At 34.8% G+C, this 13485-nt stretch overlaps 2 protein-coding genes across 12 annotated transcripts in view; one reads left to right on the top strand and one right to left on the bottom strand.

Moving 5' to 3' along the window:
* Positions 1-13485, bottom strand: part of TMEM165 (transmembrane protein 165) — a 100913-nt gene that overhangs the window by 47149 nt on the left and 40279 nt on the right. Inside the window, exon 7 of one of the 6 annotated variants that reach the window (XM_045533054.1) lies at positions 12082-12159. The exons of the other annotated variants lie outside the window; for them this stretch is intronic. Within the exon in view, the coding sequence (XP_045389010.1) occupies positions 12097-12159 (63 nt within the window). The 3' untranslated portion in view covers positions 12082-12096. Of the gene's footprint in view, positions 1-12081; positions 12160-13485 lie in introns of those variants that run through there. 6 annotated transcript variants of the gene reach the window in all.
* Positions 1-13485, top strand: part of CLOCK (clock circadian regulator) — a 93741-nt gene that overhangs the window by 66193 nt on the left and 14063 nt on the right. For all 6 annotated transcript variants that reach the window (XM_045533047.1, XM_045533048.1, XM_045533050.1 and 3 more), the window contains 11 exons: positions 2777-2890; positions 3027-3145; positions 4840-4922; positions 5136-5242; positions 6994-7141; positions 7700-7775; positions 9091-9232; positions 9818-9918; positions 10472-10561; positions 11765-11917; positions 12764-12973. In XM_045533047.1, coding sequence (XP_045389003.1) covers positions 2777-2890; positions 3027-3145; positions 4840-4922; positions 5136-5242; positions 6994-7141; positions 7700-7775; positions 9091-9232; positions 9818-9918; positions 10472-10561; positions 11765-11917; positions 12764-12973 — 1343 coding nt within the window. The remainder of the gene's footprint in view (positions 1-2776; positions 2891-3026; positions 3146-4839; positions 4923-5135; positions 5243-6993; positions 7142-7699; positions 7776-9090; positions 9233-9817; positions 9919-10471; positions 10562-11764; positions 11918-12763; positions 12974-13485) is intronic.

Here is a 13485-nt window from a genome sequence, read left to right as displayed (position 1 = left end):
TTCTAAGAATAGAGGTCAGAATGGCAGCAATACTTTTTGATAGAGAAAAGTCTTAATCAAATGGCTTGCTGATCCTCTACTTAAAAAGTGATATGCAAAGAAAGTTCTTTTCCCAGAAAAAAAGTATTTCATGCCAGTGAAATAAATGAGTTAAAATATGGGGAAATTGCTTAGAAAATTCAGTAGGTCATTTTGGCCATAATGAAAGTGAGCTGGTACAGGTGGGTATGATTTGTGTCTTGAGAAGGAAGCAAGGACAGAATTGTGAAGTGCCTCATATTTCATCCTCAGGAATTTTATTTTTTACACTGTAGCAAGCCAGTGAAGGAGAATTGGGTGGTTTTGTGGTCTTAAAAAAAAAAATCACTCAGGTAAATAGTGGAGGGTTTCTTTGAAGAAGGCTAAGAAAAAGACTTGCAATAGTAAGATACATACCCCAGGGTTACCTGCCTTCTGCTTCATCAAGAGGCCCTGAGGCTGAGTCTTGAGTGAGGGCGCTTGATTTCTCTGTCATGGTGGCTTAAGTCACTCCCTGCTCACCAGATCTGGAGATTTCCTACTACACAGATGAGGTGATACCTTAGTGTAGTCAGTCATCAGTTTTGTTCCTAGGGATCAGTTAAGTACAACAGAGATCTTGTGGGTCAGACTGTTCAGATGACCAAGCTGGCTCTGCTGCATGGTATAATAACTGTGCCTACTTTTCTAGTGACACATGTCCCACGTCCATGGAGGTCCCATGGAAGCATCTCTCACCAGCATCTCTGGCCTAGAGAGATTAGCTGCAGTACATTGCTTATAAAAGTTGCTACCCCTTTCATCCTCTGGTTTGGGAGATACAGCTCAGGAGGTGGTAGGACTACAAAAAAAAAAAAAAGAATCAGGTGGAAAATTTTGAAAATTATGAGACTGGGGACATAAAAAACTATAATTCTATTAATAGCAATAGAAGTAGGGATGGAGAAGAAAGTATATGAATGCTAAATAGGGACACTCAGTAGGACTTAATGTTAGGCTCAAGTGGCTAAGGATCATCAGTAGGGAAGGGTTTGGGAAGAAAATAGATTTTGAACCTATTGAGTTAGGTGATAAAACCATCTATCATGATAATGACTAAAGAGAATAAGCTTGATGTAGTGAGTGAAGAAAGATGTTACTAGTCCTTGAGTGCTGAAATATGATGAAAGTAGTATTAGTCAAAGAGTAATAGGCAAGGATGAATCAGAGTGGCAAGAGTGTGGAGGCATAATGAGCAAATTTTTCAGTTACCTAGGTGCAAGGTGATTTGCAATTGTACAAATTAGTGTAGTAGTGCTCAGTTGGGAAAAAAAATGACTATGAGAGTTTCCTTGGTGAAATAAGTAGCAGGTTTTGGTGACAGGTCAGGTTTGGAACTTGTGATAGGAAAAGAAGAGACCGAATTGATATGGTTTCTAACCTTGGAAATAGGCATACATAGGAAAAAAGGCGGGCAGCTGGCTTAGGAAGAAAGAGGGTTAAATTCACTTTCAAATATTTTGAGTTTAAGTTACTGATGGGAAAATCAAGTGCAAATGTGTTGAAAGCAAATAATGATATGAGACTTTGTCTTACATTAAATGTTAGATTTGGGGAGAGAGATTTAGATGTAAGTAAGCTTACCAAGTCCAGTCAGTTTATAAAGGATAATAAAAGGGGCCGGGCGCGGTGGCTCACGCCTGTAATCCTAGCACTCTGGGAGGCCAGGGTGGGTGGATTGCTCGAGGTCAGGAGTTCGAGACCAGCCTGAGCAAGAGTGAGACCCCGTCTCTACTAAAAATAGAAAGAAATTATCTGGCCAACTAAAAATATATATAGAAAAAATTAGCCGGGCATGGTGGTGCATGCCTGTAGTCCCAGCTACTCGAGAGGCTGAGGCAGTAGGATTGCTTAAGCCCAGGAGTTTGAGGTTGCTGTGAGCTAGGTTAATGCCACAGCACTCACTCTAGCCCGGGCAACAGAGCGAGACTCTCTCTCTCAAAAAAAAAAAAAAAAAAAAGGATAATAAAAGATCAAGATCAAAAGAACCTTTATGAAAGCCCCTAGTTTGAAAACAGATTAGCAGAAGAGATAGGAAGTCAGTAAAGAAGGAAGGTAAATTCATGCTGTGGGAATGGCATGAGTTTTAAGAAGAGGTAGACGGATGAGGAAAAACCATTGAAGTTAGCAATACAAATATTAGTAGTCTTTAGAAGAGTAATTGCTGTAGAGGTGTGAGAATGAAAGCCATAGTGCGTGAAGTTAAGGGCAATGAAAGCACATAATGAAAAGGAAGGAGATCTATGATACTAAAACAATTAGCATGAAAAATGCTTTGTTTGAGATGGGAAGACCTGAGCAAATTTAAAAGTAGAAAGTAAGGACTCAAGAGAATGTGTAGATGCTAAAGGAATGAATAACAGTGGTGTGGCTCAGGTCTCAAGAAGGTAGGAAAGACTGTTCAAAGTAGAGATAGAAGTATTAGCTTTAGAATGGGAAGCAAAACCTTTCTTTGAAATTTGAGTGAAGAATGAGAAGGAAGGACAGATAAAAATGGAGAAACATTAAGTTGCTTGTACCAGAAGATTTGTTTTCCCTAGGAAGGACAAGGTGAGGTCATCTCTTAAAGGTACTCTACTTTTATGGACTAAATAAAGTGTCATTGAGGACTTCTGTTGGAGAAAATAATGGTTATAAACTTATACAACTTTTACAATCTTATTTCATGTAATCATTTTGATTTATCACAAATACATAATTTTTTAATCTCTTATTTCAGCAAAAAATCAGTTAGAATTCCGTTGTCATATGCTTCGAGGAACAATAGACCCAAAGGAGCCATCTACCTATGAATATGTGAAATTTATAGGAAATTTCAAATCTTTAAACAGTGGTGAGTTAAAATGCTTCTCTTACAAAGTGTTTTAACTTGGTATTTTTCTAAGCTCTTAAAGACATAGGTAAATATCAGTAACAACTAGGTTTTACTGCAGTGACTGATGATGCCTCCTCCTTCCTTATTGTTTCAGTATCCACTTCAGCACACAATGGTTTTGAAGGAACTATACAACGCACACATAGGCCTTCTTATGAAGATAGAATTTGTTTTGTAGCTACTGTCAGGTTAGCTACACCTCAGTTCATCAAGGTATGTTTCTAATTTTATTTCCTAAAGGGGATTTCAGTTCATATTATGGGAACTGGGGAACTATCTTTATGTAATTTTTTTTGCTGTCTTAAGAATGACTGAAACTTTCTGCAGACATTGAAAGTAGTAATGGCTACGGGCCATTAAATAGGCATGAGCATAATAATTTTGAAAGAATGAGTTACCAAGATATTCATTAAATTATATAACCAATTTTTAGTATATATCCTTTGCATTTAACCAGTGGTTATATATCACTATCACCCGACTTTTCTGCAAAATTTTAAGATGCTTTTGCTTATGATCCCTATCTTCATTAAAGGGGAAAGTCCAAAAATCTAGGTAATTTTTAAAAGATTGTTTTTGAAACTTTCTTTGAAATGTCCAAATGGCTTTTTTTATTTCCTGGGCCCAAGAAGCAGATAAGATTAGTAGGGAAGTGGGAAAGTAAAATGGAAAAGGGGCTAGAAAGAAGTTAGGCTAAGATTTAAAAGTTAGGGAGATCCCCCTAGTTAGTATAGGACGAAATATTGAATTAGTGGTTACAAGATCTTAAACCAGTCGTCTTACTCTGCTTGTTTTAATCTTAGGAATTAATGGCAGTGGCTAGCATTTGAGTGCTTACTATGTGCTGTATATTTTATATGCATTATCTCCTTTAACTTTTATAACAGCCCAATGAGATAGATGCTATTGTGATCCCCATTTTATATTATAAGAAAATTGAGGGTTAGGGAAATTACTTGCCCAAAGTTTCAGCTATTAGCGCTAGAACTGGGACTTGATTCTAATTCTTTTCCTCTCACAGTCCAAGCTCTTAAATATTACATTGTAATACCTGTGGTCAATGGAGGGAACAGAGGCAGGTTGTGATACGTTGTTTAGTATGACTAGAGCATAGGGTTACTGGGTATGAGGAGGGAGTAGGGATAGTGAAAGGTCAGGTTAGAGAAGTAAGCAGAGGCCAGAAGTGAAATTTGTTTATTTCTTTGTTTATTTCTCCATGCTGCAGAGATTTTGGCATGAGGAACCATTGAAGGTTTTTAAGCAGGGAAGTTATGTAATCATATCTGAGTATTGGTCAGGTGATTGTGCCCCCAGAAGAGAAGATGAGTTAAAGGACAGGAAGACTGGTGAACACTATAGCAGTAATGGGAATCAGTGGTGGCAAGGTCCAAACTAAGGCGCTGAAAATGAATGGGATGGAATAGATTTTTAAAATACTTAGGTGTGAAATTGAAAGGATTTAGTAGTGGCCACTGAGACGGTAAAAGGTAAAAACAAAAGAGTATGTTGTGACTGTTGGCTTTCTAGACTACACATGTGATATGTCCGTCAGTGAAATGGGAAATTGTGTAACTGGCTTTGAGGAGTAGTAAGGCAATTAGTTCATTTTAGGACATACTGAGTTTGAGATGTGTGGGGATATCCAGACAGTTAGAAATACGGAAATGTAATTCAGAAGAGAGGTCTGAATTCAGAATTAGGGTTTATAGGCATGTGAAGTGAATGGAAAATGTGTAGAGTGAGAAGTGCTCACCCAGAAGCCTGCATCTAAAGGTTATTTATTACCACATTTTTTAGTACTAGAAAATTAAAATGTGTTAAAGATTTGTTTAGGGAAAAGTTATGTCTAGCAATATTTAGTATTCCAAGAACACAGAAGAGTATTGTAACTGTTAATTTATTTGTAGGAAATGTGCACTGTTGAAGAACCCAATGAAGAGTTTACATCTAGACATAGTTTAGAATGGAAGTTTCTATTTCTAGATCACAGGTAACTCAATTTTTAAATTCCATAAAAAGGTAATTGTCATATTATATAAATTTTGAAATTAATGCATTTCAAGGGCAAACTTTTTTTCTGATCAAGACTTTGAAATCTGTTTTCCATTTTTCAAAAAATAAAGACTCTCAAATTTGATTTCTAGTTGGAGTATTTCTTATTATGGAAAACCGTATAATACTGATTGTTTTATGTGTAATGTAGGGCACCACCCATAATAGGATATTTGCCATTTGAAGTTCTGGGAACATCAGGCTATGATTACTATCATGTGGATGACCTAGAAAATTTGGCAAAATGTCATGAACACTGTAAGTAGATTTTAATATTTCTGGTGATAACAACTGTTTTTAAGTCTTATGAACAGAAGTCCTGCCCTATATTAATGGAAAATGATAAAGTACAGATTTATAACCATTTTTTTAAAAGTATTGGAAAATTTTGCATTATGTGTATAACCAATCTGATAGTGATCATAGATCAAGTTTAAATTAAACATTCCTATTTTACATATTTCAATTTCATAGTACAGTTTTATAATATGGTGTCTAATATACCTTGTTCTGAAATGTATAAGCTCTACATTTAGAGTAAGAGTAGATTCCTTTGAAAATTATAATAGCATATCAAACTTTTAGAATACTATTTCATAAATTTTGATTTCTAGACATGGTAAGTCTTTCCAGGAGCTAGGTACACATTTGGAAAATCTGTCTTAGAAGGCTCATAGTAAGTGTTCGCTGTTACCTACTGTTTCTTATTGTTGTCAGCAGCAGGAGTATCATCATTTCATTGTGCCAGACACTATTCTAAACACTTCACATATATTATTTCCATTATTCAGCATTACTATCTTTCTTGAGTAGACTGAGACACACAGTGAAGCCAAGTAATTCATCTACAATCCCATGGCTTGTTGGTGGCAGCCACGGGATTGCAGTCTAGGCCGACCCTTTTACAACATGTGTTCATTCTTTGTTTTAGAGGTTTATTTTAATGATAGGTTTTATTTGCTTCTCTGATCCTCTCCCCAAATCCTACTCTCTTAAGCGTTCTCTAAAGCCTAATTAGTTATTTAAGACACTGTCGTGATATCTTTTGCTGCTCTAATAATCTTCTCTGTATGAAAATAAACTATGTTGCATAATATCAACTATATGGAAAATTTTCAGAGTAAAGTCATTTCAGCACAAAAGAAAATATTTTTCACTGTTAAGTGGTGTGGGCACTAAGTACCACGATGTCTCGAGAAGACCTTGCACTTCTATTAACAAGCTGGCTAACTTTGGACAGCGAGTTAATGTTTGTAAGCCTTGGTTTCCTCATTAAAAGAGAGAGAGAGCGAGATTGCTGATCAGCATTTCCTAAGGTTTGTACCACTAAATGCCAGCCCTTTAAACAAGGACTTTATACACAAGGAGGACTGGGAAACACTTCATAATCTCTCAAAGAATCTTCATATACATTAACATATTCAAGGTTTTGAGAAGACTAAAGACACCTATTTAACAAAAAGATTCCCAAATTAATTTAACCACAAAACCCATTTTTTGCTTAAAATCTGTTAAAAGGCTTCAGAACTTAAAATCTGTAGCATGTGTTTAGGGAACTACTGTGCTTAACAATTATTCTAAATGGTGAAGGTATTCTGATTTTGGTTAGTTAAGGTTTAAAATTAAATGCCTCAAAGATGCTGTACCTGACAGATTCTGGGGGGGAGAAAATTCAGGTGTGTGTTACTTATTATTGTTACCTTCATTACATCAAGCCAGGAGAAAGTTAACAATGTTAATTCTTGAGTATTTAGAAGTGTATTGTGTTTGGAAAGTATAAAAGGTCAGCAATGCCTGGCTGTAAGTTGGGCACTGGGGAAGATTGTGTGGACCTTAAACAAGCACTAAAGAATAGCGTTTTCTTATCACTGGTGCATATGTTGTTGAAAAGCCAGAAAAAGAATTGTATATGTAGAGTTAGAGTAAATGGTAGCTGTTTGTTAAAATACAGATTCTTCATAACTAATGATATAGATTAAAGAAAAAATATTTTTCTCTTTTCATTTTAGTAATGCAATATGGGAAGGGCAAATCATGTTATTACAGGTTCCTGACTAAAGGGCAACAGTGGATTTGGCTTCAAACTCATTATTATATCACTTATCATCAGTGGAATTCAAGGCCAGAGTTTATTGTTTGTACTCACACTGTAGTAAGGTAATAATTCTTTTAAAGAATTTCTGAGTTATGTTAATATCCTATGATAATTTTGGCAATGTAATTTTTATGCATGAACTTGTTAATGAACTACAAAGTGATCTTTTATGGATTTTTAATATATCCTTACAGTGTATTTTATTTACTTACATTATATAGAAATATAGATATGACATAGATATATAATGCTTGACATAAATGTTGTGGTTTGTAGCAGAAGTTGTAACTGTCATTTATGTACCAAAGTCAATCATGTAAAAGGAAAACTGTAGGTAAATAAGCATATTCTTCCTGTATTTAGTTCCTCTTAATTTAATCACTCTGTAGTTATAGATCATTTACAGTAGTATATAAAACTTTAAGATACCTGGAAAAATGCAAACTGAATTAAGACAGTATACTATAAATATGTTTTAGGTTTATATAGCACATCAAAAATGGTCTAGCATTAGTGATGAACAAGTGAGACACATAACGAACACCGAATGATTGCAACTCTGCAGTATTTTAAATGAGTGACCAAACACTAAAATTTTGCTTTATTTTTTCCATTTGTAGTTACGCAGAAGTAAGGGCTGAAAGACGACGAGAACTTGGCATTGAAGAGTCTCTTCCTGAGACAGCTGCTGACAAAGTATGTTTCTTAAAGTTTTCTTAAAATTATTTAATTTCTTCCCAAGGAAAGATAAGATTCCATAATTAAGAGGAAAATTATTTTTCAAATATTTCATTTCCTCACTTATGTCAGGGATGTAATTATATTTTACTACTGATTTTTATTTTTAATTTCATATTTGAAAAATCTCATATGCTTCTAAAAAAATTTGAAGTTCCTGCCATTTAACAATAAGTGGGTGAGAGATATCTGTTCCCAGATTAAAACTACCATTTATATTAATTGCCTGCAATGTACTAGTCACTGGCTGGGGTTTTTTTTTTTTTTTTTTTTTGAGACAGAGTCTTGCTCTGTTGCCTGGGCTAGAGTAAGTGCCGTGGCATCAGCCTAGCTCACAGCAACCTCAAACTCCTGGGCTTAAGCCATCCTACTGCCTTGGCCTCCCAAAGTGCTAGAATTACAGGTATGAGCTACTGCACCCGGCTAAAAGTCTTTAATTTTGATGAAGTCCAGTCTACTGGCAAATCCAGTGTCATGAAACTTTTCCCCTATGTGTTTTCTTTTCTTTTTTAAAATTTTATTTTATTTTAGAGGTGGGGGTCTTACTGTGTTGCCCATCCTGTACTCGAACTCCTGGGCTCAAGCCTTCTGTGTAGCTCGGACTGTGGGTATGCACCACTCAGCCTGACTTTCTCTCCGTCTTCTAAGAGTTCTATAGTTTTAGCTCTTAATGTTTAGGTCTTTGATTCTACGTTTTTTTTTTTGTTTGGTTTTTTGAGATAAGAGTCTTAGTCTGTTGCCCTGGATAGAGTGCAGTGGCATCATTGGAGCTCACTTCAACTTCAAACTCCTGGGCTCAGGTGATCCTCCTGCCTCAGCCTCCCAAGTAGCAGGGACTACCTACGATTGCCATCATGCCCAGCTAATTTTTTTATTTTTTGTGGAGATGGGGTCTCACTCTTGCTCAGGCTGGTCTTGAACTCCTGAGCTCAAGCAATCCTCCCACCTTGGCCTCCCAGTGTGATAGGATTACAGGTGTGAGCTACCATGCCTGGCCATGTCTTTGATTCATTTTGAGTTAATTTTTGTATATGGTGTAGGGTAGATTCCAACTTCGTTCTTTTTCTGTTTCTTTAAATAGAGAATGGAGACAAAACATTCTGGCTATAAAAAATAAATTTTCATTTTTTTAACTAATACATGTGTAGGTACTTTTGCCTTGTTATGGATAAAAAGTGAATTTTTTTTTTTTTTTGGTTTGCAACCAGCATTGCTAATTTGAGATTTCTGAACTAATTACAAGAAAAAATTTATTTTACTCTTGTCTCTGTAGAGCCAAGATTCGGGGTCTGATAATCGTATAAACACAGTCAGTCTCAAGGAAGCATTGGAAAGGTTTGATCACAGCCCAACCCCTTCTGCCTCCTCTCGGAGTTCAAGAAAGTCATCTCACACGGCAGTCTCAGACCCTTCCTGTGAGTGCCCCTAGCTTGAAAAGCAGAATTCCTTTAAAGACAATGCTTCTAAATCATTTGTTACCTATATCAGCATTTTTCATCAAATGCTTCTTTAAAATTATAAGTTTTTACATTTCTGAAATACATTAAACTTTCCAGTGAGTAAGAGGCATGTTGCTCACCTTTAAGAAAGAACTAAGTTCATCAAGAAACTTGTAAAATATGTAGGTGGTGATGTTGGTATTATTGTTTTTAATCATCCCTCCAAAAGAAAGCAAACAGTTTATTCTTTTTTTATTGTAGAGCCCGTAAGTGTTCTCAAGTTTGCTTTTTGAAAGTTTTTTTAGTGTCTTGTCTTTATGAAGACTTGTATAATTGTCATTAAATTATTAACTCTTTTTACATTTTAAGTTTTCCTATGTCCGATATTTTCTTTGTCCTTAAAAAATGGTAGAAGATCTTATTGTCATGGACTTCACTTTCTTTGAATGATTTAGAAAAATAAAACCATTTTTATTCACTGAAATGCATTTTGAGATTCATCTTTGAAAACTATATTTGATAAAGTACTGATGCCATTCTGTTTTTGGTGACTAACTTCAGCAACACCAACAAAGATCCCGACTGATACTAGCACTCCTCCCAGACAGCATTTACCATCTCATCAAAAGATGGCACAAAGGAGATCATCATTTAGTAGTCAGGTAAGCTCGTTAGTGAATATTCTTCCAAATAAAGATACATTTAAAGGCAAAAAAAATTATCTAAATCTTCAGAAATTTATTGATTCATTATACCTCTCTATAGAGATCAAAATAGTTACCGTAATATGACATTTAGTTGTTGTTATATGACATTTATTCAAGATGTTTCTCTTCTTTTGTGAAGTGGTGGTTATAAAATACATATCAGTCCTTTTAATGATTTTTCAGGTAAAATGATAGTTTTTTTTTAATTGTGAAAAGCTGATTGAGAGCTGTTTTGTATCTAAATTCAAATACCAATTACTTCACTTAAGTTCAGCCAACTTTTATTGAGAGCTTGTGGGTAGGTACCAAGTAAGTTCCTTGAAAGATTATAGATAAATAAGGAACAGGCCTTTCCAGTGTAGAGGGGGAGACAGACCTGTAATCAACAAATAAAGGTATGAGGCAATTGTTAAGTTCAGTGATAAATGTATCATGTTGATATTTCTGGGGGAAGTACTTATGTATGGGAGTGAGCATCACTTCAGCATTATTTTTTCTTTTGCTGTAGTCCATAAATTCCCAGTCTGTTGGTTCATCATTAACACAGCCAGGGATGTCTCAAGCTGCAAATTTACCAATTCCACAAGGCATGTCCCAGGTATTTTTTGTTTGTTTGTTTGAGTTAAATATTTAAAAATGACAAATTGCTTTTAAGCTAATATAATTTTAAAAATATATAACTGTAGATGCAAGTCAGTCTTAACTAGGGGCATTCAGAATATCTGGGGACATACTTGATTGTCATGATCATGGCTTACCACTGGCCCTTAGTGGGCAAGGGCCAGGGATGCTAAACACCTTTCAGGATGTATGACAGTCTCACACAACAAAGAATTATCCTGCTTAATATTCAGTGACACCTCTCACTGAGACACTGTAGACATGAAGATATTAAAGATGAAATATAGCTATTCGTTTTGTTCTTCCTATGGATACTGGAAGAATTGAGTAACTTTATTCATATATTCATTCATTCATTCATATATAGGATATATTGAGATCCTTTTGTGTAGCAGATGCTGCAGGTGCTGACAGTGCAAATATATAATATATATATAGTAAAAGACTATTACATCTAGAGGGAATGACAGGTACGTACAGTGCCATGTATTGTGTATGCTCAAGGTATATAGGCTGATAGGTGAGCATATTGCATGGACCCTTAATGCAACCTAACGAAGTGAAGGAAAATTTTCTAGGGGAGTTACTGCCTTGCCTGAGGCCTAAAGGAGGCCTAAATGGAGAAATCTAGCAAGACAAAGGAGACTAATTCCAAAAGTGATTCTTTGTTACTTTGAATCATAACTTCCCAACTTGTAATTTATGATTCTGTACTCATTCAGTGCCCCAAACACATTAAAAATACTACTGAGTAATAAGTATAATATAAAATTTTCTGTTTTGTTTGGCATTGAATATATCTTAACTTAGCACTATCTGGATGGTAAGTGATGATTGTCAATAATAAGTAAAAAACAGTATTTTGTAAAAAATAACTAACTTACATGATTATTATTTAAATTATACATGTGTAAATTTGATATATGTGCACAAATAAGTTGGCAATCCTATAAATTACCGAAACTTCATAATCTTGATTTTTTACAACATACTATCATGTAAGGTCTTTATAATATCACTGTATTATTTTTATATTTAGTTTCAATAGTTTTAAAGCTGAGGGGCATAACTGGCATAACATTTTTAACTCATGGTATACTGCTTAGTTTTCATGTTGCAAAACTATGAGAAGTAAGTAATTCTAAAATATTTTATACTTTTTCTATATGTGATACTTTAGTTTCAGTTTTCAGCTCAATTAGGAGCCATGCAGCATCTGAAAGACCAATTGGAGCAACGGACACGGATGATAGAGGCAAACATTCACCGGCAACAGGAAGAACTAAGAAAGATTCAAGAACAACTTCAAATGGTCCATGGTCAAGGGCTGCAGGTAAGTTATTGTTATATTTGAATACAAACAAGCATTCTATTCACGTTTTGGATTTCTAGGAAAGTTGACTTTTCTTAACTAAAAGTGAGATGTAGGAGATGCATTTCATCAACTCAGTTCAATAAATACCCATTGGTTGCCTACTCAATATGATTATACTTACAGTCTCTAGAGATAAGTCAGTCCTTCCTAAGGGTATTTTCATCAACATGCTTGTTTCTCCAGGTTAATGGAATCATCTTCTACAAGTCCAAATTTTAGTAAGTTTAAATCCATAATATAAAAATTACAGTTTATGTAAACATTTAGGTACAGAATTTATAAAGCAATGATCAATAAAAGTTTTAATAAGATACCAGAAGGTATGATTCAAATTAGTCTTATTTGACCAACACTCTAGGAGACTAGGACTTAGGTAAAAGGAAACTGAGTGAAAACTACTTCTATCTAGTGTTATAAATTATAAATGATACGTGATACAGAGCTGCCAGTCCACAGACTTTTGAGTAGTACTGAGTTACAGTTTTTCTAACAATTGGAAATGTAAGGTTAGTTTGGCTGAAAGATTGACTTTTTTTTCCACTTTAAAAATTTTAATAGCATTAGGGGGGTACAAATTGAATTCCATTACACGTGTATTTTGTATAGTGGTGAGGTCTGGGCTTACGTACCCATCACCTCATAGTGTACGTGGAAGACTGAATTTATTGCTGGTTGTTCATTCAGAATGACTTAGTCTTGTTACTTGCTTTGAAAACTTTACAGCTTGATTTTTTTTCTTTCTTTTTAATGCTCTCATTCTTTGTTTTTAATTTACAAAGCTCATTGTAATCTTTATTTTTAAAGATGTTTTTGCAACAATCAAACCCTGGGTTGAATTTTGGTTCTGTTCAACTTTCTTCTGGAAATTCCTCAAATATCCAGCAACTTGCACCTATAAATATGCCAGGCCAGGTTGTTCCTACTAACCAAGTTCAAAGTGGAATGAATACTGGACATATTGGCACAACTCAGCACATGATACAACAGCAGACTTTACAAAGTCCATCAACTCAGGTAATATTATCGAGTACAATGGGCTATGGAGTGTTCAGTGATTGAAATGTACACTATTGTTAAAATAAAAATAAAGCTCTATCTTATAAAATACCCTAGGTTTAAATTTAGTAGTAATTAAAGAGCATATTATTGAGAGATCACTGAAATATTTTTTACAAAATTATGTTGGTATTAAATATTTTCAGTATTTTTACGGTTAAAAAATTTTAGTCTGTTTAAGGATCTAGTCTAATAGTCATACCAGTTTCTTGTAACTTAGTCTACTTCCATATATTAAAGTTTGAGGCTGACCAGGAAGACTGTTGGTAGGGAGCAGTGATAGTTTAATCAATATTCCAGAAAATTTTGGAAATTACTGTACCTCTATGACTATAAATCCTGTTACATGAAAAATATAGAAATGTCTACTAGTAAGTCACTCATTTTGGGCATTTAAGAGAACTTTTTTGTGTATATTTTATCTCATCCCTGTTAATATCATGCTCCTTTTCTGAAGTCATAGCTTGCCT

Source organism: Lemur catta, chromosome 19 (assembly GCF_020740605.2).
Source record: "Lemur catta isolate mLemCat1 chromosome 19, mLemCat1.pri, whole genome shotgun sequence".
In the NCBI taxonomy this organism is placed as follows: Eukaryota; Metazoa; Chordata; class Mammalia; order Primates; family Lemuridae; genus Lemur; species Lemur catta.
Note: the sequence above shows the minus strand (reverse complement) of the source record. Positions and strands in the feature narration are given on the sequence as shown.